Source organism: Eptatretus burgeri, chromosome 10 (assembly GCF_056783735.1).
Source record: "Eptatretus burgeri isolate ZD-2024b chromosome 10, Ebu_testis_v1, whole genome shotgun sequence".
Classification (NCBI taxonomy): Eukaryota; Metazoa; Chordata; class Myxini; order Myxiniformes; family Myxinidae; genus Eptatretus; species Eptatretus burgeri.
Genome location: NC_140970.1, coordinates 68372242 through 68395948, shown reverse-complemented (window position 1 = coordinate 68395948; position 23707 = coordinate 68372242). Strand labels below are relative to the sequence as shown.

Sequence of the window (23707 nt, the reverse complement as noted above, 5' to 3'; positions counted from 1 at the left end):
TCTTCAGTGATTTCCAACCCCCCCCCCAAAAAAAATTATTAGAGGGAAAAAAAAATTTTTGCAACTTTTTTTTTCAACAAAATTTCGATTTTTTTTTTTTTTGCATTTCTACATGTTATAAGTGATTTCCAACAAAAAACATGCCAAAACTATAATTGCGGCTTATTTTGGAACTTCAGGTGGATATACCCACGTAAAATCAATTTCTGTCTCAAGGAATCTAGTTATGACGAATGAATTGAGTATGTAAAAGTTAAAAGTAAAAGGGAAAGTTGCAAACTATAACTCTGTGAGAACTGTTGACGTCAAATTGAATGAATAGGATATCAGGTTCACTTGAGTGACCTAGCAGTATTGGCGGCAGAGGTTTTGCATTCTACCGAGTGCTCCCCCTCTAGTTGCATCTGTGGTGAAGATTTCGTGTCGATCCGCTAAGCAGTTCCAGAGAAAATGAAATAACAAAATGCAGGCATGTACATACAGTACATAGTTTGATGTACGTACGCACATACGGAACCGATCGCTTAGCGATCGGTTCCTCCACTTCATGAGTGCGGGCTAATGAATGCTTCTTTATAGATCACAACTTTGTATTGACATTGTACCTGCGCTTTGTGCCACAGCTTCACACCAGCGAGCTAAACGATGAGGGTGATTCGGATCGCCTCAACCTCTGCTCCATAACTGAGCAGAGCTCCATTGATGATTTCCTCCTCACGGCGCAGCTGGCAGGCGCAGAGTTTACAGCTGGTCAGTTCACCTTTTCCCAGCGAAGCATGTTCTTGATTTAAGAAGTAGGCTGGCAGGGTGGCCTAGAGGTACGCACACTTACCTCGAAGTTGTCTAGCCTGGGTTTGAATCCTGAACCAGCTGAAAAACTGTCCCCTGAGCAGGTGTGTGCCAAAAAACATCAGGTGTGTGCCGTCCCTCGGATGGACGTTAAACTGGACGTACTGTCTGCCGGCATTAGGTGGTGGAGGATAAAGATGGCACGGTGCCCTTCGCGAATAGCCGAGCTTTCGCCGGCAACCTGAACAAATTACCAATTCCTGCCCTAATCTACAGGGGCACTGCATCAGCTACACAACCACGGTCAATGATGCTACCCTGCAGCCTTGTGCTGCATACTAAAGAAGATGATTCAATAAGTGAATGCATTACTCGGGGTTAATTGTTTATTTCGCTTAAAAATTTTCAATTGGGTGGTGACTAGGACTCGTATTAAGTTTTATTTTAAATTATCATTCATCGTTATAGTAAGCCTGGTGTGGCTTAGTGGTTTAGGTGGTGGCTTGGGATCCTCGGGGTCCTGAGTTCGAGCCCCGCTGTCTATTGAATTAACTTCAGGGGAATTGACTCAGCCTGTCATCCTTCCAAGGTCGGCAAAATGAGCACCAGTATACTGGTAATTATCCCTTCAGGGTCGAAGGCGACTAAAGGGTTGGCGTCAGGAAGGGCAACTGGCCGTAAAAACATCGCCACAAGAAAAAGGGGTATCATGATTGGAGCCCGCAAAAAGCTGTCCCCTGCTCAGGGGTAAAGGCTCTAAAATGGTGTGATGATGATTCATCGTTATAGTGATCCAAGGCTCATAGAAGAGCTTACATGGTGTACACATATCACTTACAGGATAAACCCATGAGTGAACAAAGATCACTGTACTTTTACCTGAATTACAAGGATATTCGGAGACATTCGACAAACACACAATGGAGTATGGGATTATGAACCCGGGTTCCTTACATTCCAAGCAATGGGTTCAAATTGGTTTCTCATGTGTTTTCTTTGTTTTGCATCTTCTGGCAACAGGATGCTCTCTGTCCCTGTTGATAACAATGAAAAACTGTTTTAAGCTGTTTTTTATCCCCACACTTTCAAACAAAGGTGCAACAGCAGTATCGATTTTGACCTTGCCTCCTTGGGTGGGGTCAAAAGGTCAAATACCAAAAAATGCAATTACGGACACATTTTTTGCATTTTCTAATGAAACTTTGTAGATACAATCAACATTGTTGGGGGTGGGGGGGGCATGCAATTTAATGAGTTTTTGGATTTGACTCACAGTTCATGCCCCCATGGGGTGTGGACTGAGGGCCACAGGGGTCAAAACAATATATATTTTTTATTTTTTTTAACTCATAATTTGATATTGGGTTATTCCTGGTGAAACTTTTGGCCATCTTTCAACTTTTCTTGAGGTGGGAAGCGTGGATATTTGCAATGGCACACCATCGACCTCGGTCTGGTTTGTTATAGCGGTATTTGTCATGTTTTGTAACACAAACTCCGAGCATAAGTGAACGACAGTTCGATGCACGTGAGTGTTTCGATTGAAGCACGTTCTGCTTTTGTTTCCGTCCATTGCACCGTGAGCATTCTGTAACTTGACTTTCGAACTTTAACCGAGGTGGTAAGTGTCATGAGGAGATAATATTATTTTCCAGTTTGATTGCCAAGATTCAGTCCACTTTGCACCAGCTGAGTGAGCAAACCATTGCTTCTTTCACTGAACTTTATTTTCGACATTGTTAACCTCCGCCATCTTCGAAGATGGATGGAGGTTACTGTTTTCACCCCTTTCTGTTTGTTTGTTTGTTTGTGAACAGTATGACGGAAAAACTCCTCGACGGATTTTGACGAAACTTGGTGGGGGGGGGTTAGGTATGGTCCAAGGATCATGCCATTACATTTTGGACTTGGACCCCCCCCAAAAAAAAAATTGTTAGAGAAAAAAAAATTTTTTTTTTTTGCATTTCTACATGTTTTAAGTGATTTCCAACCCACCCCCCCCCCAAAAAGAAACTGTTAGAGAAAAAAAAAATTTTTTTTTTGCATTTCTACATGTTTTAAGTGATTTCCAACCCCCCCCCAAAAAAAATTGTTCCACCCCCAAACAAAAAAAAATTAGAAAAAATTTTTTTTTGCATTTCTACATATTTTAAGTGATTTCCAACCCCCCCCAAAAGGTTGTTACCCCCCCCAAAAGAATTTTTTTTCATTTCTACATGTTTAAAGTGATTTCCAACCCCCCCCCCAAAAAAAAAATTGTTAGAGAAAAAAAATTTGCAACTTTTTTCAACAAAATTTTGATTTTTTTTTTTTTTTGCATTTTTACATGTTTTAAGTGATTTCCAACCCCCCCTCCCCCCCAAAAAAAAAATGGAGAAAAGAACTATAATTCTCAGCACTGTTGACATCATATTTAATGAATAAGATATAAGGTTCACTTGAGTGACCCGGCAGTATTGGCGGCGGAGGTTTTGCACTCTCCTGATTGCTCCCCCTCGAGTTTACATCTCTTCTGACATGGTGCTTGATTATGGCCTGTCGTGGACCACCATGGATTTGAGAGAACAGCTCACCCCCGCTCCCCCCCTTTTCTCCTTAAATACCATTGGGAATGTCTTTGTGAAATAATATTTCTATCCTTTACGAATTTATTTATTATTTATTCCATAAGTGCTAGTATGAGAGATTTGGATTTGGTTATTTTGAACTTTGAGTCTGCCCCTGTTGGTTAGGCCTTCCTACTTTACCCTTGACTCACACAAATGTGCATCATTCTTTTCTCCAATCGTCTCTTACCATCCTCAATCCCCCCCTTTCCCCTCTTTATTGGGTCTCGCTACCCTGCTATTTGTGGTTTTCCTCACTTTCCATTGTGTTCTGGACTGTTCTCTTCTGTGTTGTAGATCTTCCACAAGTCTAACTGTTTTTTGTTTTTTTTAAACATCCACCTATTAGAATAGCCTTTCTTAATGAATCAAAAAGCCTGCTGTTGGATTAATGGTTGAGGTGGCTAGCTTACGATCATCGAGTCTTGAGTTTGAGCCCCCTGTCTCACCATTAAAATAACACCAGGTGGGTTCACTCAGCCTGTCATCCTTCCGAGGTAGGTAAAATGAATACCAGCTTGGTGGGAAGAATGAGCCATTCGAGTAAATCTGTGTCGGAATGACGACCCATCGAGGATTGTGTCGCCTCGCCAAGGAAATTGCCTCAGCAGCCCATTCCGTCTGAAGAAGTGAAAGGATTGGTTCTTCCTTACAGCCTCATGTCCCATCGGGACGAAGAGGACAACACTGAACAACAAATTTCAAAAATTTTTTTTTACTGGAGATGTGTAAAGTGATTAAGACTAATTTGGGTACGCTGATTTCAAAAATCATAACCGTTTTGCTGTATCACGTCAGGATTTTCAGGAACAGAAATATTCCCATTGCCTAGAAGTCAGGATTTCAATGAAATTTACATATGTCTTTAACATGTCTATTTCGTACAATTGTTGTTAACTTGTGTTATATTTCTTTCTTTCAGATAAAGATGAGTAGGCGTTCCTGTACCAATCATCCTGACAACTTCTGTTATGTCTGTGGTCGGTATACCAAAAAAGATCAACAGCGAAGTATATCTACAGCAGTGAAAATGAAGGCCGCCTACTTTCACTACTTCGGGTGTAAGGTGGGGGACCAAGAACAGAGCTGGGCACCACACATCTGCTGCACAAGCTGTCACACAACCTTGACTCAGTGGTTGGTGGGCAAGCGCGCGAGCATGCCATTTGCGGTGCCCATGATATGGCGTGAGCCACAGAATAATCATGATGATTGTTATTTCTGCTGCACAAGCATCGCCGGCTTCAACAAGAAGAATAAAGGTCACATCAAGTACGCTGACTGCGTCTCTGCTCGTAAACCTGTGCCTCATGATGACGAGAACCCCGTTCCAACACCTCCAGCTGATCAGAACATAGCTGTAAGCAGTGGTGAAGAGGATGGTGATGATGAACCTTTTGAACCCGACACTCAAGAATCACACCTTCTGAACCAGGGAGACTTAAATGATCTTGTAAGAGATCTCTCACTGTCAAAGGCGAAGGCAGAGCTGCTTGGATCAAGGCTGCAGCAGTGGAATCTACTTGAACCTAACACCAAGATATCCTTGTTCAGAGCACGTCACAGAGACATGGCTGAGTTCTTTGAGATGGAAGACACGATGACATTCTGCAGTGACATCAACGGTCTGTTGAAAGAACTTGGGTGTGATCACGATCCTGCAGACTGGCGCCTCTTCATCGACTCGGTGAAGAACAGCTTGAAGGCTGTTTTGCTCCACAATGGCAACGAGAAACCATCAGTCCCACTGGCTCACGTTGCTCGGCATGACAGAGACCTATGAGACTATGCGGCAGCTGCTTGATTCCATCAAGTACAGTGACTTCAACTGGCACATCTGCGGAGACTTGAAAGTGGTGGCGCTGTTGTTAGGGCTGCAGTCAGGCTACACGAAATACATGTGCTTCCTTTGTCTCTGGGATAGCAGAGACGACAAGAATCACTGAACGAAGAAAGATTGGGAAGAGCGAAAAGAGCATGTACCTGGTCGACACAACGTGAAGCATGTCGCCCTTGTCGACCCAGCCAAGGTTTTCCTTCCACCACTCCACATAAAGCTCGGCTTGATTAAAAGTTTTGTACGGGCAATGGATCTGAATGGGCGTGGGTTTTTATACCTCAAGGAAAAGTTTGGCAACACCTTGTCGGAGGCCAAGATCAAGGCTGGTGTCTTTGTTGGACCGCAAATCCGACAGATTATGAAGGACGAAACTTTTCCGACAACTCTAAACCCCAAAGAGCTGGCAGCGTGGAGGAGCTTCAAAGCTGTGATGGACAACTTCTTGGAGAACGAGCGCGCGGACAACTATGAAAAAATAGTGCAGCAGCTGCTGGAGTCCTTCAGGAAACTTGGCTCCAGGATGTCCCTGAAAATCCATTTCCTACACCAGCACCTGAACTTCTTCCCTGACAACTTGGGAGCAGTCTCGGACGAGCACGGCGAGCGATTCCACCAAGAGATTTCACTCATGGAGACGCGTTACCAAGGGCGGCACAACCCGAACATGATGGGCGATTTCTGCTGGTTCCTGCATCGTGAAACTGACACAGAGCAGCACAAACGCAAAGCCAAATGCCTAAAGCATTTTTAATTACATTCTAGTGGAGTTTTTCTGTAATTTCTCTAATTTTGAAGCATTCATGATGAAATAAATGAATAAATGAATTTTTGTAAATTTCATTGAAATCCTGACTTCTAGGCAATGGGAATATTTCTGTTACTGAAAATCCTGACGTGATACAGCAAAACGGTTATGATTTTTGAAATCAGCGTACCCAAATTAGTCTAAATCACTTTACACATCTCCAGTAAAAAATTTTTGTTGTTCAGTGTAATAAGTGAGTAAGTTAATTATCTATCCCTACCCCCCCCCCCAAAAAAAAACCTTGGTATCCTCCCAAAAAACGGATTTCAAAATGGAAAACAACATTTGAACCTTGTTTAATGACCTTATTTTGAAGCTTGCCCTTTTGTATACAAACAACCCCGAGCTTTAAATTAAAAGGGGGAGGGAAGTGGGAAGGACAACTTGGTGCAAATGGTTCCAGATATGCATGTTATTTATTTATTTATTTATTTAAGAGGTGGGTTGGACTCCTCCCTTTCCCAACTTCCAGGTAAACAAAAGTAAAGACACCATCAGCTCTTGTTCTCAAGTACATGACATTTCTTTGGTTATTTATGCCATTTTTTTTTTGTGAAATGCAGAAAAGCTGAATGTGAAGGTTTTATCCCCTGGAGTTGATACGGGGTTGCCAAGCTATGAAGAAACCCAGCAGATCCTCAAGGCACAGGAAGATAATAAGCGGTTTCTCTCTGTTCCCCGAAGGTACTGGTTTTACAAATATCGAGCATGACCTACTTTCTGCTCACGATCCAATAACTGAGCATATTGCTGAAAGTACAGTGATCCTGAGTTTGTATTCCATATTCTGTATTGATTTTTCTTTTGTCTCCTAATTGTGAGAGACTATGGGAGGAAAGATTGGTGGTGTAATGGTCAGAGCGTCCGCTCTCAGTCTGGGATGATGGTGGTTCAAATCCCGACCGAGTAATACCAAAGACTTGTAAAATGGTACATGCTGCTTTCTTGTTTGAAATTCAGCATTTCAAAGGATGAAAGCATGGATAATCCCGAGAGGTTGGCATCCATGGGAAGAAATTCCTTCTTAGGAAATGCCCCAACGAGTGCGGTGAGAAAAGCGGTGCCATTGTTGTGATGTTACAGGTATCCAGAGAAACAAGCTGGGTTACCCATTCAAGATCGGCATATTTAGACATTCGTGAACCATCAAGATTTAAGTTTTTTTTAAAAGATGTAGCAATAAAAATAACCCAGGAGTATATCATGGGAAGGTTGGGCCAAATTTCCTTGTTTGAGGTCAGTTTCTCCACACACACACACACACACACACACACACACACACACACACACACACACACACACACACACACACACACACACACACACACACACACACACACACACACACACACACACACACACACACACACACACACACCTTGATATGTATGTGTATGTGTACCAAACGAGTAGTCTGAAGATAGTATTCAGTTTACATTAAAAACAAAATAAAATAACAAAATTAGTTGTAATAATGATTAAAAACAAATAGGCCATGGGCCAGATATGGTCCACGTGCATCCCCCCCACCCCCACAACCCTTCGACCCCATATTTTTCTGAAGCCTTAGGGTCCCCTGAGCATTAATTAAACCGGTAACAGTGAATAAACTGGGCCTCACTATCCATTTTCCAACCATTTCTGACGGTACCCTCAAAATGTCAACTTTTCCTCAGTTTCGCACCTAAAAAATCCCCTGACTGATAAGATCTATGCAGTTGCCCAATAAGCATTAATATTAACAAATTATATATCAAATGAAAGATTATCACATGCAGCTTTTCAAGATAGAGTCATCTGTCAAATTTAATAGCGTTATGTTTGTCCCAAGAAGTTATGAAGAGGAGTACCTCGCCTTTCCTTTTGACAACTCAGATATCTGAAATAATAACGTATATTCATGCTCATTTTATACCCCTGTGTCGTAAGAGGCGACCAGGGTTGCGTCAGGAAGGGCATCCAGCGTAAAACATGTGCCAAATCACTATGCGGATCATACGGATGATCCGCTGTGGCGACCCCTAACGGGAGCAGCCGAAAGAAGAAGAAGAAGAAGATTCATGCTCATTTTACCTGACACAAACAAATAAATATTTCTATGATATCACAAATTTTACTACCTTTCTATTGATACCAAAATTGTCCCACACCAACTAAAGATGTACCAGGTCTTAAACATAAGTTCATCACTGTTGCAACACCCAACATGTAGTCACCAGTAAGACGTAAGACTGAGAAAATATGCCTTACTTCACATAAAGAATACAAATTATAAGTTTATTTTAAAAAAACAATTGAAACTTATTATGTCATGTCCACAAAATGTCATTGTGCATGGATTACGCATAATATTCATTATGGCTGTTGTCATCGCTCTCCAATGCCTGCTCTATATCATCAAATGCATCCATATCTGAATCCTCATTAGAGTCAGTGTCATCAGGTGTGACCAGCAATGTCAGCCAGTTGTCGTGGGAGGACATCTCCTTCATACCACAGAGGATCAAGGTTACCATCCTTTTCCTCCCAACCATGTCTCTGACTGGCCTTCGGAATCTGTGGTTGTGGAATATGCGCGGTCTTCCAAATCCATACTTGGTGGTTTACTCTCCGAATGTGCTGGGTGAGAGCTCGCTTACAAGGTGGTAAGTTAGCCATATCAACATTCCCTGAAGGCACAAGACGACTTTGCCTGGCACAGAGCTCGTTTATACGAATGAGTCGCAGATCATCAACTTTTGACACCTTTGACGCTCTTCCGTACATGGCACACGTGAAGGTGTCCAACTCATCAATGGGCTCATCAGGAATATCCCAAGCATCGCCCAGTTTCTCCAGAGTAGAGATATGTTTTGGAAAACGCAGAAGAGTTTTCACAGGTTTAAGTTTGCCAATTCCTCGGAAGGCACTGGTGGTGTCACAGCCACTATAAGCATGGAGTGCCATGAGAGCTGTGCACTTTTCCTGGCCAAAGTCTGTCGCTAGTTCACTGACATTTACCATCCTCTGCTTGTTGCCTTTGCCTGTGTCAAACAGGACAGTTGTACCATGACCAGAGGCAGCATAGTGTAATAGGATGAAAAATACATCTGAGTCTGGACTTTTCACTCGGACAAATTGATAGTTTCTGAGTCTCGCATACTGAACATACAGTATCATACGAGAGTCAGTTTCTTCCTGGGTTGATTTCAGCAGTGGTCGCTCCTCTGTAATTGTTGTTTGGCCATCAGCAGATGTGAGCAAATATGCGATGCCCTCACATACAAAGATGACTCGCCTTCCATGCAACCTTGATGCATAGTTATCACCACTCCAGAGCCTAAGCAGAAGTTTGATGAGCTGTATCTTGTTCTCATCATTTGACAGGAACAATTTCCAATCAGGTGGTCTCTTCGTGGCTTCACCTGTAAGTAAAAACTTTTCTCCACAGCCCCGACGTCGCCTCTCCCTCGAGTTCACTGAGTCAGGCAAATATTGATCGGTGCTAAATACCACATCTCCTGTTTTTCCAATGATGTCAAACACTTTGAAAGAGATCTGACTAAAATGACTTGGTATTTCTTTCAGGTAGTAGAAGCAAGCATTGCCATCATACAGAGTCAATGTTTCATTGGTTGGTGGTACATCAGCATCATTACAATCCTTGATCGGATTTTGAAATGCCTTTGCTTTGTCAGTCTTAGCAAGATATCCATCAGCTGGAGCGATGCTGTATGGTACGGGAGTTAATGGACATGTCAACAGTTCTTTCATATCGACTTGTCAGCCCTGGTTTTGTGACTTTACAAAGAGTTGAAAGACGACATGACCCTGTTGCTTGCACTGTATGACCTTATTCTTGGTTGTCTTCATCTTAGATACCTTATTCATGTCACTCAGAGTTTTTAGGTTCAGTCTCTTCACAGGCTCAAACAAATCTTTACTATTCTTCAGTCGAGCTTCAATAAATTCATCCCGTGCTTTTTCACCAACAGCTTCAGCATTTAGAACATCGTCTGAAACAGCATCAGATGCAGCACTTCCTGATGAGAGTATCAACAATTGATCATTTGTCTCTATATTAAAAGGATTAAAAAAAACTTCCTATGGCATCTTTGGCCCTTTTCACCAACTTCTCTCCTTTTGTGACCTCTGTCGGACGTGTATCACGATGCTTTGTTCCCTCTCCACTGTCCAACATGTGAGCCATTCCAAGTGCAGCATCAACATAAAGAGACCTTGCATGTGTTGTCCTAACCCATCTCTGGTAGGCCTGGTAGTTGGTGAGTAGTCCAGATGTACCTGCCTCATGAAGGTCTCCTCCATGGTTTTATCCACTTCACAACGATTGCCAGGGATAAAAGAGCATGTGACACTGATAGCTCCTCTCTTAATCAGTGATACTGCCCCTGGGTGTGAGTTGTCGATATTAGCTATGAACACAGAGAAATATGTCAGATACCTTTCATAGTTCTGTCCATCGAAACTGAAGAAGAGACGTCATGCGAATGATGGATGCAGCATACAAAAGAAAGTTGTTTGTCTTTACGGCTTCAAGGTGTGATAGAATTAAACAGACATGGTCCATGTATGACAACCACAGCTGGGCAGTCTTCCCCAAACGTCCATTTGCGACTCCTTTTTTGAATTCTGCATACTGCTCTATGAATTGGACAATGGAATTGTCCATCAAGACAGCATTCAAAGTATCTTGACTGTGGGAATCTACTAGGGCACGTAGCTTATCTGATGATTGATCAGAAAAGACGAGAACAGATCATCAGTGCTTTTATCTTTGAGGTACTCCTCTATGAGCAATCTTTCAAGACATTCCAACATAATCTTGTGACAATGTAGGGCTCTGTCGTAGTGCTTCCCCGACATCACACCGCCCAAAGACCCTCCACTGATTAGTCCTCCTTCTCGGAGACCATCTGCAAACCCAGACTCAGCCATCTTTTTGGCAATCATCTTCATATAAGCGCATACGAGGTGGAATGTGCCAATTAGAATCATGTGCCTCTCCTACTTGGCTGGTGAGTTCCACACTAATGGGTCGGCCTTCATGCAAACTCCCAAGTCAAATGTAGTAATGACATAAGGCTGTCCAACTTCTCTGGTGGCCTCTTCAGCAGCACGCAAGCATTCTTGTACAGTTTTGTACTCCGTTATGGGATGGTCAATGACTGGAATGTGGATATGGCTAACTTACCACCTTGTAAGCGAGCTCTTACCCAGCACATTCGGAGAGTAAACCACCAAGTACGGATTTGGAAGACCGCGCATATTCCACAACCACAGATTCCGAAGGCCAGTCAGGCACATGGTTGGGAGGAAAAGGATGGTAACCTTGATCCTCTGTGGTATGAAGGAGATGTCCTCCCACGACAACTGGCTGACATTGCTGAAGTCACACCTGACGACACCGACTCTCATGAGGATTCAGATATGGATGCATTTGATGATATAGAGCAGGCATTGGAGAGTGATGACGACAGCCATAATGAATATTTTGCGTAATCCATGCACAATGACATTTTGTGGACATGACATAATAAGTTTCAATTGTTTTTCTTAAATAAACTTATAATTTGTATTCTTTAAGTGAAGTAAGGAATATTTTCTCAGTCTTACGTCTTACTGGTGACTACATGTTGGGTGTTGCAACAGTGATGAACTTATGTTTAAGACCTGGTACATCTTTAGTTGGTGTGGGACAATTTTGGTATCAATAGAAAGGTAGTAAAATTTGTGATATCATAGAAATGTTTATTTGTTTGTGTCAGGTAAAATGAGCATGAATATACGTTATTATTTCAGATATCTGAGTTGTCAAAAGGAAAGGCGAGGTACTCCTCTTCATAACTTCTTGGGACAAACATAACGCTATTAAATTTGACAGATGACTCTATCTTGAAAATCTGCATGTGATAATCTTTCATTTGATATATAATTTGTTAATATTAATGCTTATTGGGCAACTGCATAGATCTTATCAGTCAGGGGATTTTTTATGTGCGAAACTGAGGAAAAGTTGACATTTTGAGGGTACCGTCAGATATGGTTGGAAAATGGATAGTGAGTCCCAGTTTATTCACTGTTACCAGTTGAATTCATGCTCAGGGGACCCTAAGGCTTCAGAAAAATATGGGGTAGAAGGGTTGTGGGGGGGGGGTGCATGTGGACCATATCTGGCCCATGGCCTAAAAGGAATAATGTCAAAATCTTAACTCGAAAGAGCAATCAAAGATTGTAGCCCCTTACCAGGACTTGTTTTGTGTGTTGGTATGTTACACAATCATATGCAATTAATACGTTCCAACACCTAATTGGTTTGTTATTAATGGACGTACTCGTGTTCCAATTGTATGTATTTAGTAGACATGCTTGTGTTCCAATTGCATGTAATTAGCCTGCACGCATTTCAATAGTACATAAATGGTATATGTACTCACGGTCCAATGGTATGTAATTAATAAATGCACTTCTTCTTCTTCTTCTTCTTCTTCTTCTTCTTCTTCCGTATGCAGTACATCAGGTTGTGGGGAAGCATCTTTGGCTGAGGGCCTGGCTGTACCTCTGATGCCTTGCCCTTCTGTGGGTTAGGGCAGGAATTTGTAATTTTTTCATGGTGCCAGCGATAGCTCACCGACTTCACGAAGGACACCGTGGGATCTTTATCGTTCACCAATGAATGCTGGTAGACGGGCCGCCTGTTTAACGTCCATCCGAAGGACGGCACACACATTGATAAATAACCCTGCCTGTGAAATCACGAGTGATAATTGTGTTGCACCAATCAGAAAGTGAGTCAACATTGAAAGTGTTCAAAAGTTCATTGTAAGGTAAGATGTTTAGAAAATCATTGACACATTGCGCTCTCTTCTGGATGTGTCCGATACATTGGGTTGGGCTACAGTAATACCCAGGAGACCACACAGGTGCTCCAAATTCAAGCATCGGGAGAATATACGTTTTGTAAATCAAAACTATAATCATCAGCTTTGACTCCGGCCATTTTTCTTCAATTTGTTCAAGATGTAATGTCGTCGGGAAGCATTGTTGACATGGCGTTGCACTTAATGCCACTTGTGGTTATTTTGAATGATTACACAAAGGAGTTTGAGAGAAGAGACAACTTCAAGTGGGACATCATCGATCTCCAGTTGAACAGGGAATGAAATCGATGAAATCTGCAAAATCACGTGATCAACTCCAAGTGCTTTATTGATTTTATATGATCAAAAGCTTTGCTGAAGTCAATGGCACACAGGTTCACGTAATTGCCAAGTTTGTAAATACCACCATGAATACTGTCAAGCAAACTCACAAGGTAGTGCATGATTGAACTTCCCTTCATGTTGCCATACTGTTGGTGATTAATGCTATGCTGCATGTCCCTTATCACTCAGTCAGCAATAAATCCCTCAAATACTCATGTGACGTGCAGGCGTGATCGAGATCGGGCAGAGCTGATCATAGCTAGTGACGCGAGTACTCTTCACACTGTGAATACTGACGCAATTTTCAAGCTGTGGTGAAAACATCCAGATCTGAGGCATAAATTTAAAAATTTCAGTCGGTGGTTGAGATATCTCGTACACAAATTCCTTGAGGAGTCATGCAGGACAGTCAGCTGGATGACTGGCTTCGGATGTGTTGAGTTGACACAAACTAGTAAACGCCGAGTGTCGCTCAATGATCATGGTGGCGAAGGTGCTGGTAAATAAGGCATCACTGCAGACAGGTTTGAAGGAGTTAAATTTGAGCAAAGTGTTAGTTAAGTTCATTTACTACTTCAAGGAATGATTTGTTGCTTTCTGGAAGACAAAAAGATTGCTTTTTTTCTCCAGTAATATGACTGATTTGGCGGTGCCATTGCCCTGACTCCAATTTAAGTGTTCAATCTTTCAAGTGTAGAAACTTGTTTTCGCAGAATTTATTGCTCTCGATACTTTTCTTCACAGACTCCTGTTTGCATGATCTTCCTGGTTGAAAGTAGCGTCATGTATTATAATTATTATTCTTGCATGTGGCAGCTTGGCTGCTGGGTAGCTATGAATTTGTTGGGGTGCGACTACGCCGCTGATGCTGTGCCCCTATACCAGTACACTGGTACTCATTTCACCGACCTCGGAAGGATGACAGGCTGAGTCAACCCCACCTGGTGTTAATTCATCAGCCAACGGGGTTTGAACTCAGGACCCTAAGATCCCAAGCCAGCCACCCTAACCACTAAGCCAACACCAGGCTTGAAGTTGTATTATCTACCTCCATAAACCGTTGTTCAGTAAGATGACAATCAATCTCATCGCCTTATACTGAACTGTTTAAAGTTTCCTAAACAGTGGCCTGCAAAAGTATTCACCCCCTCCAAAGTTTTCACATTTTGATGCCACCTGAACTTATTTCATGATGTTTTCAAGTCAAACTTAATAATATATAGTCTTCCACAAACGACTCCAAAGTGATAAAGCGAAAAAATGCAGATAAAATGTGAATAAGTTAGATTGACAGATAAAATCAGATGATTCTCAGTTGCATAACTATTTAAACCCTTTGCCTAATTAACCCTAAATCACTTCAGGAGCAAATTGGTTGTTTGAAAGGTTACAAAATAAGTGTAATATGTTTCACCTGTGTGTAATCAGTGGTTTCAATTAAAATTAAGCCCCACCCCACTAATCTCAAGAGTTTTAAGATGCAACTCACTTGGTCAACCAACAAGGCAAACATGAAGACCAAGGAGCTTTCCAAAGAAGTCAGACATAGAGTGGTGAAGAAGCACCATTCACGAGAGGGTTGTAAGAAGATTTCAGTCACTCATTAGTCATTATCCCTTTGAGTACGGTGTAATCCATCATTAAGAAGTGGAATATGTAACATACCACCCAGACTCTACCCAGATCAGGTTGTCCGGCCAAACTTAGCAGACGGACAAGTACGAAACTGGTTTGGGATGTCACTGTCAATCCAATCATGACTTTGAAAGATCTGCAAGGCCCTATGTCTGAGATGGAGGTCATTGTTCATCAATCAATATCCCTTTTCCTTCACAAAGCTGACCTCTATGGACAGGTGGCAAAAAAGAAGCCGTTACTGAAATACACATCTCAAAGCTTGTACGGAGTTTGTGAAAAATCATCTTGATACTGCAGGCATGTGGAGAAAAGTTTTGTGGTCAGATGAGACAAAAATTGATCGTTTTAATCGAAATTCAAAGCGTTAATTCTGGTGCAAACATAACACTGCACATCATTCAGTCAACACCATCACTACTGTCAAGCATGGTGGTGGCAGCATCATGTTATGGGGCTACTTTTCATCAGCAGGAACTTTAACCGTTATGGGGGCGACTTTAACTGTTAAGGTTAAAGTAAGGGAACTTTCACTGCTTAATTTAACGGGAACTTAATTAAGAGAACTTTAACTGTTATGGGGCTACTTTAACCGTGAAGCCAACACCATGACTCGGACTTGATACATTAGAAAGTTGGTGGTTACAAGTGGATACTATAAGATCGGTATTGCAGCACTCTCTGAGGTTCGGAGACGAGATTGCAGCGAGATCATGGTGGGTGGTTATTCGGACTATTGGTCTGATGGCTTTGATGACTACCATGCCCAAGGAGTTGCTGTAGCTATGTCCAATAAGCTGACTCCAATGATGATTGAGGTAACACCGGTCAATGATCGTATTGTGAGACTAAGGATTCATCACTCCTTGGGTGTCATTTCCCTGGTTTCTGTATGTGCTCCAACTGAGGTGTGATTTCACCATGAAAGACGCATTCTATGCCATGCTCGAGTCTGTGGTTGATCAGTGCCCCAGGCGAGATTCTCTTTGAGTATTGGGGGATTTCAATGCATCAACTGGAACTGATAGGGATGGTTATGAGGCATGTGTTGGTTCCCTGGGGTCTGGAACTATGAACCAGAAGAGCACCAAGTTGCTTGACTTTGCTGGAAGTCATGAATTTAGGGTGGCTGGTTCATGGTTTCCTCACCCACAGGCTCATCGCTGGATTGGGTATTCTAACACTGGTCATGTGGCAAAGGAGATTTACCATGTGCTCGTTGATGGTGGCTGGAGGATAATCCAGAACTGCAGGGTCGACCGGAGTGCTCATTTCCTCATTACTGACCACCGGCTTGTTGTCGCAACTCTGAAGTTGCAGCTTAAATCCAGGAGAATGGTACCATCCCAACCTCGGCTGGATGTTGGCAGCTCAAGGATGAGAGGATAGCTGAGGAGTTTGCGAACAAGCTGAGTGGGGATTTGGGGGGTCTGGGTGCTTTGGGGAATCCCAAAGTGTTGTGGAGTGCCTTCAAGACTACCATCCTTGATGTTGCCGGTGGATGTCTTGGAACTCACCTGAGGGCGAAGAAAAATTTTGTGTCTCAAGGGAAACTGGATACCATTGACCAGAGTCACAGGGCCAGGCTGAATGGCAGAGCTGAGCTGTTCAGGGAGCTGAGGCGTAAAACCCTACGTGTGCTAAGGGTGGACAAGGAGGCCTATGTGCGAGGAATCTGTAAGGGGGTAGCGCATCACCTGTGGTCATGTGATTCTCGTCCTGCTTACAGGAGAATTTGCGCATTGCGTCTTCCAAGCCCATCCCGCAGTGTACTGCAGTTCGAGCGGAGGGTGGTGGGCTCTTCACAGAGGAATCCAAAGTGAAGGCCCGCTGGGCTGGTTACTTTGATAGGCTGTACCAGGCTGACCCACCAACTGTTGAGTTGCATGTTCATGGTGTTACTATCCCTATTGCTGACCTTCCAATCAACTGTGATCCACCGTCGTTTGTGGAAACACAGGCTGCGATGAACCGGTTGAAATTGAGTAAAGCTCCTGGGATTTGTGGCATCCATGCTGAACTTCTCAAGGCTGGTGGAAATGCTGTACTCGTGTTGTTGCATGCAGTTCTGTGCTCTTCCTGGAACACAGGCATCATCCCAACTGACTGGAAGAGGGACGTTGTTGTCCCTCTCTGAAAAGGGAAGGGTAATTGCCAGGACTGCAACAACTACCGAGGGCTGACGCTACTCTCAGTGCCGGGCAAGGTCTTTGCTCAGATAATTAATGATAGGGTTCACCACCATCTCCTTGAGCAGCAGCATCCACAGCAGTCAGGCTTTACACCAAAAAGGTCAACGATTGACTGTATCCTTGATCTTCGGGTCCTCACCAAATGCAGACGAGAGTTTCGGCAGGGGCTGCTTGCAGCCGATGTTGATCTCTGTCAAGCGTTTGATTCAGTGAATCAGGATGCCCTCTGGAGGATTCTTGGTTTTCGTGGGGTGCCACCAAAACTGATCAATCTGATGTCTGAACTATACTCTGGTACTGAGAGTGCTGTGAGATGTGGTGGTACCATCTCCGAATTATTTCCCATTGTTACTGGAGTTCGTCAGAGGTGTGTACTAACATTTTCAGCGCTTGTATGGATTGGATTCTGGGGAGCATTTCGGAGAAATCAAGCTGCGGTGCATCACTTGGGAATGTCCAGATCTCTGACCTTTATTTTGCAGATGATGCAGTCATCTTTGTGGAGACTCTAGATATCCTTTTGGAGGTCCTCGAGGTGCTGAATGAGGAGTTGGAGCCACTGAGATTATGGGTTTCCTGGGTCAAAACTAAGATCCAGGCTTTCAATGACATCTAGGATCCTGCTGTCCTGTCTTGGCCTGTTTGTGGTGAGGATGTTGAGGTCACTGAGAGATTCACTTACCTTGGCAGTGATATTCATGTATCTGCTGGCTGTGAGCCAGAGGTCAACCGACGTCTGGGTCGGGCCTGGGGAGTCATGAATTCACTGGATCATGGGGTGTGGCACTGCCGGTACCTGTGCAGGAGGACAAAAGTCTGAGTCTTTAGGTCCTTGGTGCTTCCAGTCTTGCTCTACGTATGTGAGACTTGGACTCTGATCAGGAATCTGAGACAACAACTTAATTCCTTTGGTACCAGGTCTCTTCGGGGAATCCTTGGCTATCGCTGGTTGGACTTTGTGTCCAACGAGCGGTTGCTGAGAGAGACTCAAATGAGATTTGTTGCCTGCATAGTCCATGAGCATCAGCTTCGTCTGTATGGACATGTGGCTTGTCTTTCTGACACTGATCCTGCTCACCAGATTCTCTCAGCAAGGGAGCCTCATGAGTTGAGGAGGGCAATGGGCCGACGATGTTCCTCGTGGTTGCAGCAGGTTGATCAGAATCTCAAGGAGATGCGGATGGGCCAGGCATCTCCCTGGGGGGTGGCCACACGAAGGGCCCTGGAGTACCGGTGGAAAGTGGACGCAGCAACGCGCTGCTTCGGCGCTTGCTCCCATAGCTGACCTGACCTGACTATAAACAGAAATGTTCCAGATAATAAAGGGTGTAGACAAAATAAGTGCAGAGTTATTCATACAATCGACAGTGAATAAGACCAGTTTATCACTTGAGAGTGAAGAAGAGTCTTAGCAGGAAAGAAGAGTCAGGCAAGGGTCTTTCACTCAGAGAGTATGTAATGTATGGAATAGTTTACCTAGAAATGTCATGGCAGCATAAACAGTAAGTAAATAGGATTAATTTCTAATTGCATAGGTACAGAGTGCAAGGCATTGGGGATGAAGGGGATATTGGCAGGAATCATTGTCACTGAGTCGTTATGATTGTGTGAGATGGTGTCTTGAAAAAGTGAACGTGATAACGGTTGCATGATTTCTGTGCCTGTCCCCACTGTTCTCATCCACACTTCTCCACCAACCACCCTCACAGCGAATTGAAGTTGTTAAATTGTTCGATTGTGTTCATGCTACTCAAACTTTATGGGCCGTACGGCCTTCTCCTGCATCAAAGTTCCTTGTGTATGCACCTTCGAGGCTGAAAGGAAAAAAGTTATTGTTTTGGATGACTAATTACTTTATGTGATTGTGCGTTGCAGTTAGGTTTTTGTATTTGTATTTTACTTGCATCGATATAATAAAGCATTTGAAATTTATTCTTGGCTTTGGCACCAAGATGAGTATTAGAAAATACTTTCATATCTTGAGCTTATGTATATGAGACAGCTGGCCTGAAGTCCTGGCTCTGCAGCCACCATAACGGCAGTTTCCATTTTAATCTGGCTTTATCAAGAATTTGGTCAACATAGAACTCGACATTGTGATATTTATTTTGCTTTAATCTACCTATCCTGGCACATCGTTATGAAATTGTCACTTCTCACAATAATTAATTGTACTTGTATGTGTACCACAATGCAGACCAACGTGGTACGCCGAGATGACGGCAGAAGAACTGGCCCAAGATGAAAGAGACAGCTTTCTGGAGTGGAGAAGGCAACTTGCCAGGTGAATGACTGGGCCATCACCATTACTTATTGTTATGAATAAATAAATAAAATGGTACACAGAAATCCTGGCTCATGGAGGAGGTAAACAATAGTGGGCAAGGGCAACAGGTTCAGAGAAAGACAGCACACTTTTAAGGACTGGGAAGAGAGCCTTTAGACAGCAGACACACAGTCGGTTCCACAGACAAGTTGGAGAGATGAAGGAATGGAAGTGAGCATTCAGCTTGGATTTGGGGAGGTAACAAGGTGTGAATTCTGGGAAAACGTATGCATCCTGGGCAGGTTTGTGGAGACTTTGGGACTTTTAAAAGAAAGAACAAAGTAATGCTTTCTATTGCAGGTTGCAAGAGAAGGAAAACTTGACTCTTACTCCATTTGAGAAGAACCTTGAGTTTTGGCGCCAGCTGTGGAGAGTCATTGAGAGGAGGCAAGCATTATTTGTTTAATATATATTTGGACCGATTTTTTAAATCAGGAAATTGTGTAAAGTACATGAAAGTTCTGATTCCATCTGAAAAGATTGCTTTATTAGTAGGATTGACAAAATTAAAACAAATACCTTTGTTTTGTTATTCTCGCTGCAGTGACATTGTGGTGCAGATTGTTGATGCCAGAAATCCCCTGCTTTTTCGCTGTGAAGACTTGGTAAATAAATTTACCATTTTGAGACAAAGAAAGACCGAATGTTTTTTTTTTTTTTTTTACGTGTGTGTGTGTGTGTGTGTGTGTGTGTGTGTGTGTGTGTGTGTGTGTGTGTGTGTGTGTGTGTGTGTGTGTGTGTGTGTGTGTGTGCGCGCGCGCGCGCAATGATGGCAATCGTGGTATTGTGCAGTTAAGCTACCTCGCATACTCAGTGTAGGATCTGAGGCGTATCCTTGATTGACCACGGCCAAACACAATCAATTTTGAGCTGAATCCAACTGGCTTTAAAACAATTGTGTTGCATACAAAACAAAAATGGAACTTGGTGGTAGAGCATATACGTACCTCCGCCAAGCTGAACGGTTTATGTTTTGTATCCCACTGATAGGTCGGATCTGCATCAGGACCTGAACCAAAATCTAATTGCTTTGTTCTTGTCACCTACCCAACTCATCCACCAAGTTTTGAGATATCGTGCTATCGACTGTTTTTGGTCCTATCTCTCAACGTTGAAAAGTCACTTAAAATTATAGTATCTGGATCCGGATCGTCACCAAAGTCGAATCAATTTGTTCTCGTCACACCCTACCTGTTAGCCTGGTGTTGGCTTAGCAGTTAGGGTGGTGGCTTGGGATCCTTGGGTCCTGAGTTTGAGTCCCATTGTTCACTGAATTAACACCAGGTGGTTGACTCAGCCTGTCAACCTTTCGAGGTCGGTGAAATGAGCACCAGTATACTGGTAATTGGGGCACTACATCAGTGGCATAGAAATCTGTATTTTTCTGTGTACCCCTAACCAATGATGCAACCAGCAGCCAAAAAGGCAGCACATGATGAGAACCCTACCTGTCCACAAAGTTTTGGCCGAATCCATCCGTAACTTTTTGAGCTATCCTGCCCACAGGCAGACAGACAGACAGACAGACAGATAGATAAACAAACAGGGGTGAAAACGTAGCCTTCATCCACCTTCGGTGGTGGAGGTAAATATAATGAAATTGAAGAATCCTGATGATCATAAGGGCTCCGACTCCATTGTTTTTATGGAGGATTACATCTCAGTGTATCAAAGAAAGTTTAAAAAATAAACACAAAGCTTCATGAGACTTGCTTTTAAAAAGGCTGGAAAAAGCACTTGGTGATTTGAATATACTGAATAATATGCACAACTAACCTCACGTTACGGTGCCGTTCATGATCTGTAAATACAATTCTGAAGATGTTTTGGCTGAAACAATGAATAACTAGTCTTGCACCAGAAGGTTAAAGTCTATCGGCATTGGCGGACGGATAGAGCAATGAGTGGATTCAACGGAACATTGATCAAAGTGTGCTAACTGTCATTGGAAGCAAGGAGAAGCTGACGTTTCGGGCATTAACCATTCGTCAGAGAAAAAGAGTAACCTCTCACTTGCCAAACAGCAGTTGGAGTTCTGACTGTCTTCGGTGTGCTGTGTGAGTGTTGCAGGAGCGGTACGTAAATGAGGTTTCCCCTGAAAAGGAGAACCTCATTTTGCTGAACAAGGCGGATCTGTTAAATGCCACACAGCGGCAGGCTTGGGCCCGCTTCTTTGAAGGTCTTGGCGTCCATGCTGCATTCTGGTCAGCACTTGCTGAGTGTGACCGGCTTGATCAACTGGTAGGTGTTAATGCCAAATTGTAGGTGAAGCCAATGGAGAGTTATTTTTGCGAGTTTGTCATGGTGTCGGTGGTAGTTCACTGGCATGGCAGTGGTCAACAGTGATAACACTGGACCAGCATTTAAAGCCTGTGTCTGTGAGTGGAGCACGCCCTGCGGCATAACTTGCAAGTTTTTTTCAAGCAAGTAAATCACCTCACCACTTTATTAAGCTGGCTTACTGTGAGCTCTGGTCCAAAGAATCTTCCATAGTACAGACTGTCAGATGAGACTACTCGTCAGTAGTGGCAATCAGACCCATGACGACATTGGAGCATCACTCATTAAGTAGTGTGCATATGTCTTAATTATCCAATTATTATGCTGTTGTACTTGTTCCACTGTTGTACTTTTAATTTTTATTTTTTCATTTATCTGAGGCTCATAGAGGAGTTTGTGCAGAAATCGCATGCAGACATTAGGAATTACAACTTCGTTGGTAGACAATCGACATATGCATAATCTACAATGTAAATGTGATGTGAACCTGAGTTCCAAGCACCGTGAGCCATCAGTTCAGATGGGAACTCGATTCAGCGTAAGTGATATTTTTCCATGCACCTCCTTTTCCCAAATCAAAAGGAAGACATCAACAAACAATAAGCTTGCTTTTCAAGTACCTTATCGGAATTAAAATACAGGTTTGCATTTGACTCTTGCTTGCTTATGCATTATGGGGTTTTTTTTCTTTATGCTGCCTTGATCCTTTTCATGTCGAATTTCATTACATTTAGCTTATCATCAAAATCATTGACTGTTTACAGATTTAGGCATTTCACATGCCTTCATGGTAATGCTTTTCCATTTTGCAGGACAAAGGGAAAAATGATGAAGAAGATGAAATTGCAAGCAAAGGTGAAGAAGGAGACGACGTCGTTAGCGATGGTGAAAAAACTGAGGAGGATTTTTACAGCGATTTTGAGATTGTTGGAGGGAGTAATGAAGAAGATGATTGGGAGACTTGTGATGAGCCTGAAGATTACGCTTCAGGGATATCTTGCAATGAGGGAAACCCTCGCGTGCAAACATTGGATTCCAGCGACGGCGAGAAACAACAGTCGGGTGCTGGATGTTGTCCCCGAATACATAATTCTCATCAATTGTTACACAGAGACGAGCTTCTGGGGTTACTGAGAAACCTTCACAAGGGTCGCAAGGTCAAAGAAGGTCAAACCACAGTGGGTCTGGTGAGCTGGGGTGATGGTTGTAAAGTCAAGCCAAAGCATCTCAGTGAAGACAAACTGGTATGACTTTTTGAATGTTTTTTTTTTTTTTCAGGTCGGCTATCCAAATGTGGGTAAAAGCTCCACCATTAATACCATTTTGCGCAATAAGAAGGTGCCTGTTTCGGCAACTCCCGGTCGAACAAAGCACTTCCAGGTGAGCTCTTTCCTTTTTATCCATCATCCGTTTTATAAGTTAGCTTTTCCATTGTAGAATGCAGTGATTTTTACATTACTCCCTCGTATTTAAAAAAAATTGCAGCCTAGACAAATATTGCTTATATTTTAAGTATTGAAACATGGATTTAAAAAGCAGATGAAACATTGCCAACTACCTAGAAAGCTATGTTGATGTTTGTTTCTAATATATAAAGCTCTTTCTAACCACTCACTTACTCACTCACTGACTGATATGAAAGATCGCTACCTTCCGGGTGACGTGGAAAGCTGAAATTTTGCGTGCCAATGGACATCGAAGCCGGTACACCAGAAAAATTCACAGAATCATCGGACAACATCCATAAATGCATGAAAATATAAATAAATGAAAAAAAATGTGGGGAAGTACGATAATTTTGTATCGACAGACATCGATGCTGATACACCAGGAAAAATCGCAGAACCGTCGGAAAGCATCCGCAAATGAAAATATAAATCGATGAAAAACAAATTAAATGAAAAATGAAATGCAGGTGAGCAGCCCGAGACAATGAGGAAGCATGGTTTGTATGCTAACACAATGTGTAAGCACACCCTCCTGGTTTAAAATAAAGTTCTGGTAAGCTGGCATAGTTTTTTTTTTTTGACAC

The 23707-nt window shown here is 42.9% G+C and overlaps 1 protein-coding gene and 1 pseudogene across 1 annotated transcript in view; one reads left to right on the top strand and one right to left on the bottom strand.

The window, feature by feature from the left end:
* LSG1 (large 60S subunit nuclear export GTPase 1) overlaps window positions 1-23707 on the top strand; it is a 41209-nt gene that overhangs the window by 1782 nt on the left and 15720 nt on the right. The window contains exons 2-9 of the mRNA XM_085898828.1: window positions 624-750; window positions 6604-6724; window positions 19267-19353; window positions 19696-19782; window positions 19940-20000; window positions 21466-21636; window positions 22488-22862; window positions 22954-23055. Of these exons, the coding sequence (XP_085754954.1) occupies window positions 624-750; window positions 6604-6724; window positions 19267-19353; window positions 19696-19782; window positions 19940-20000; window positions 21466-21636; window positions 22488-22862; window positions 22954-23055 (1131 nt within the window). The remainder of the gene's footprint in view (window positions 1-623; window positions 751-6603; window positions 6725-19266; window positions 19354-19695; window positions 19783-19939; window positions 20001-21465; window positions 21637-22487; window positions 22863-22953; window positions 23056-23707) is intronic.
* On the bottom strand, window positions 8380-10996 carry LOC147018783 (uncharacterized; annotated as a pseudogene).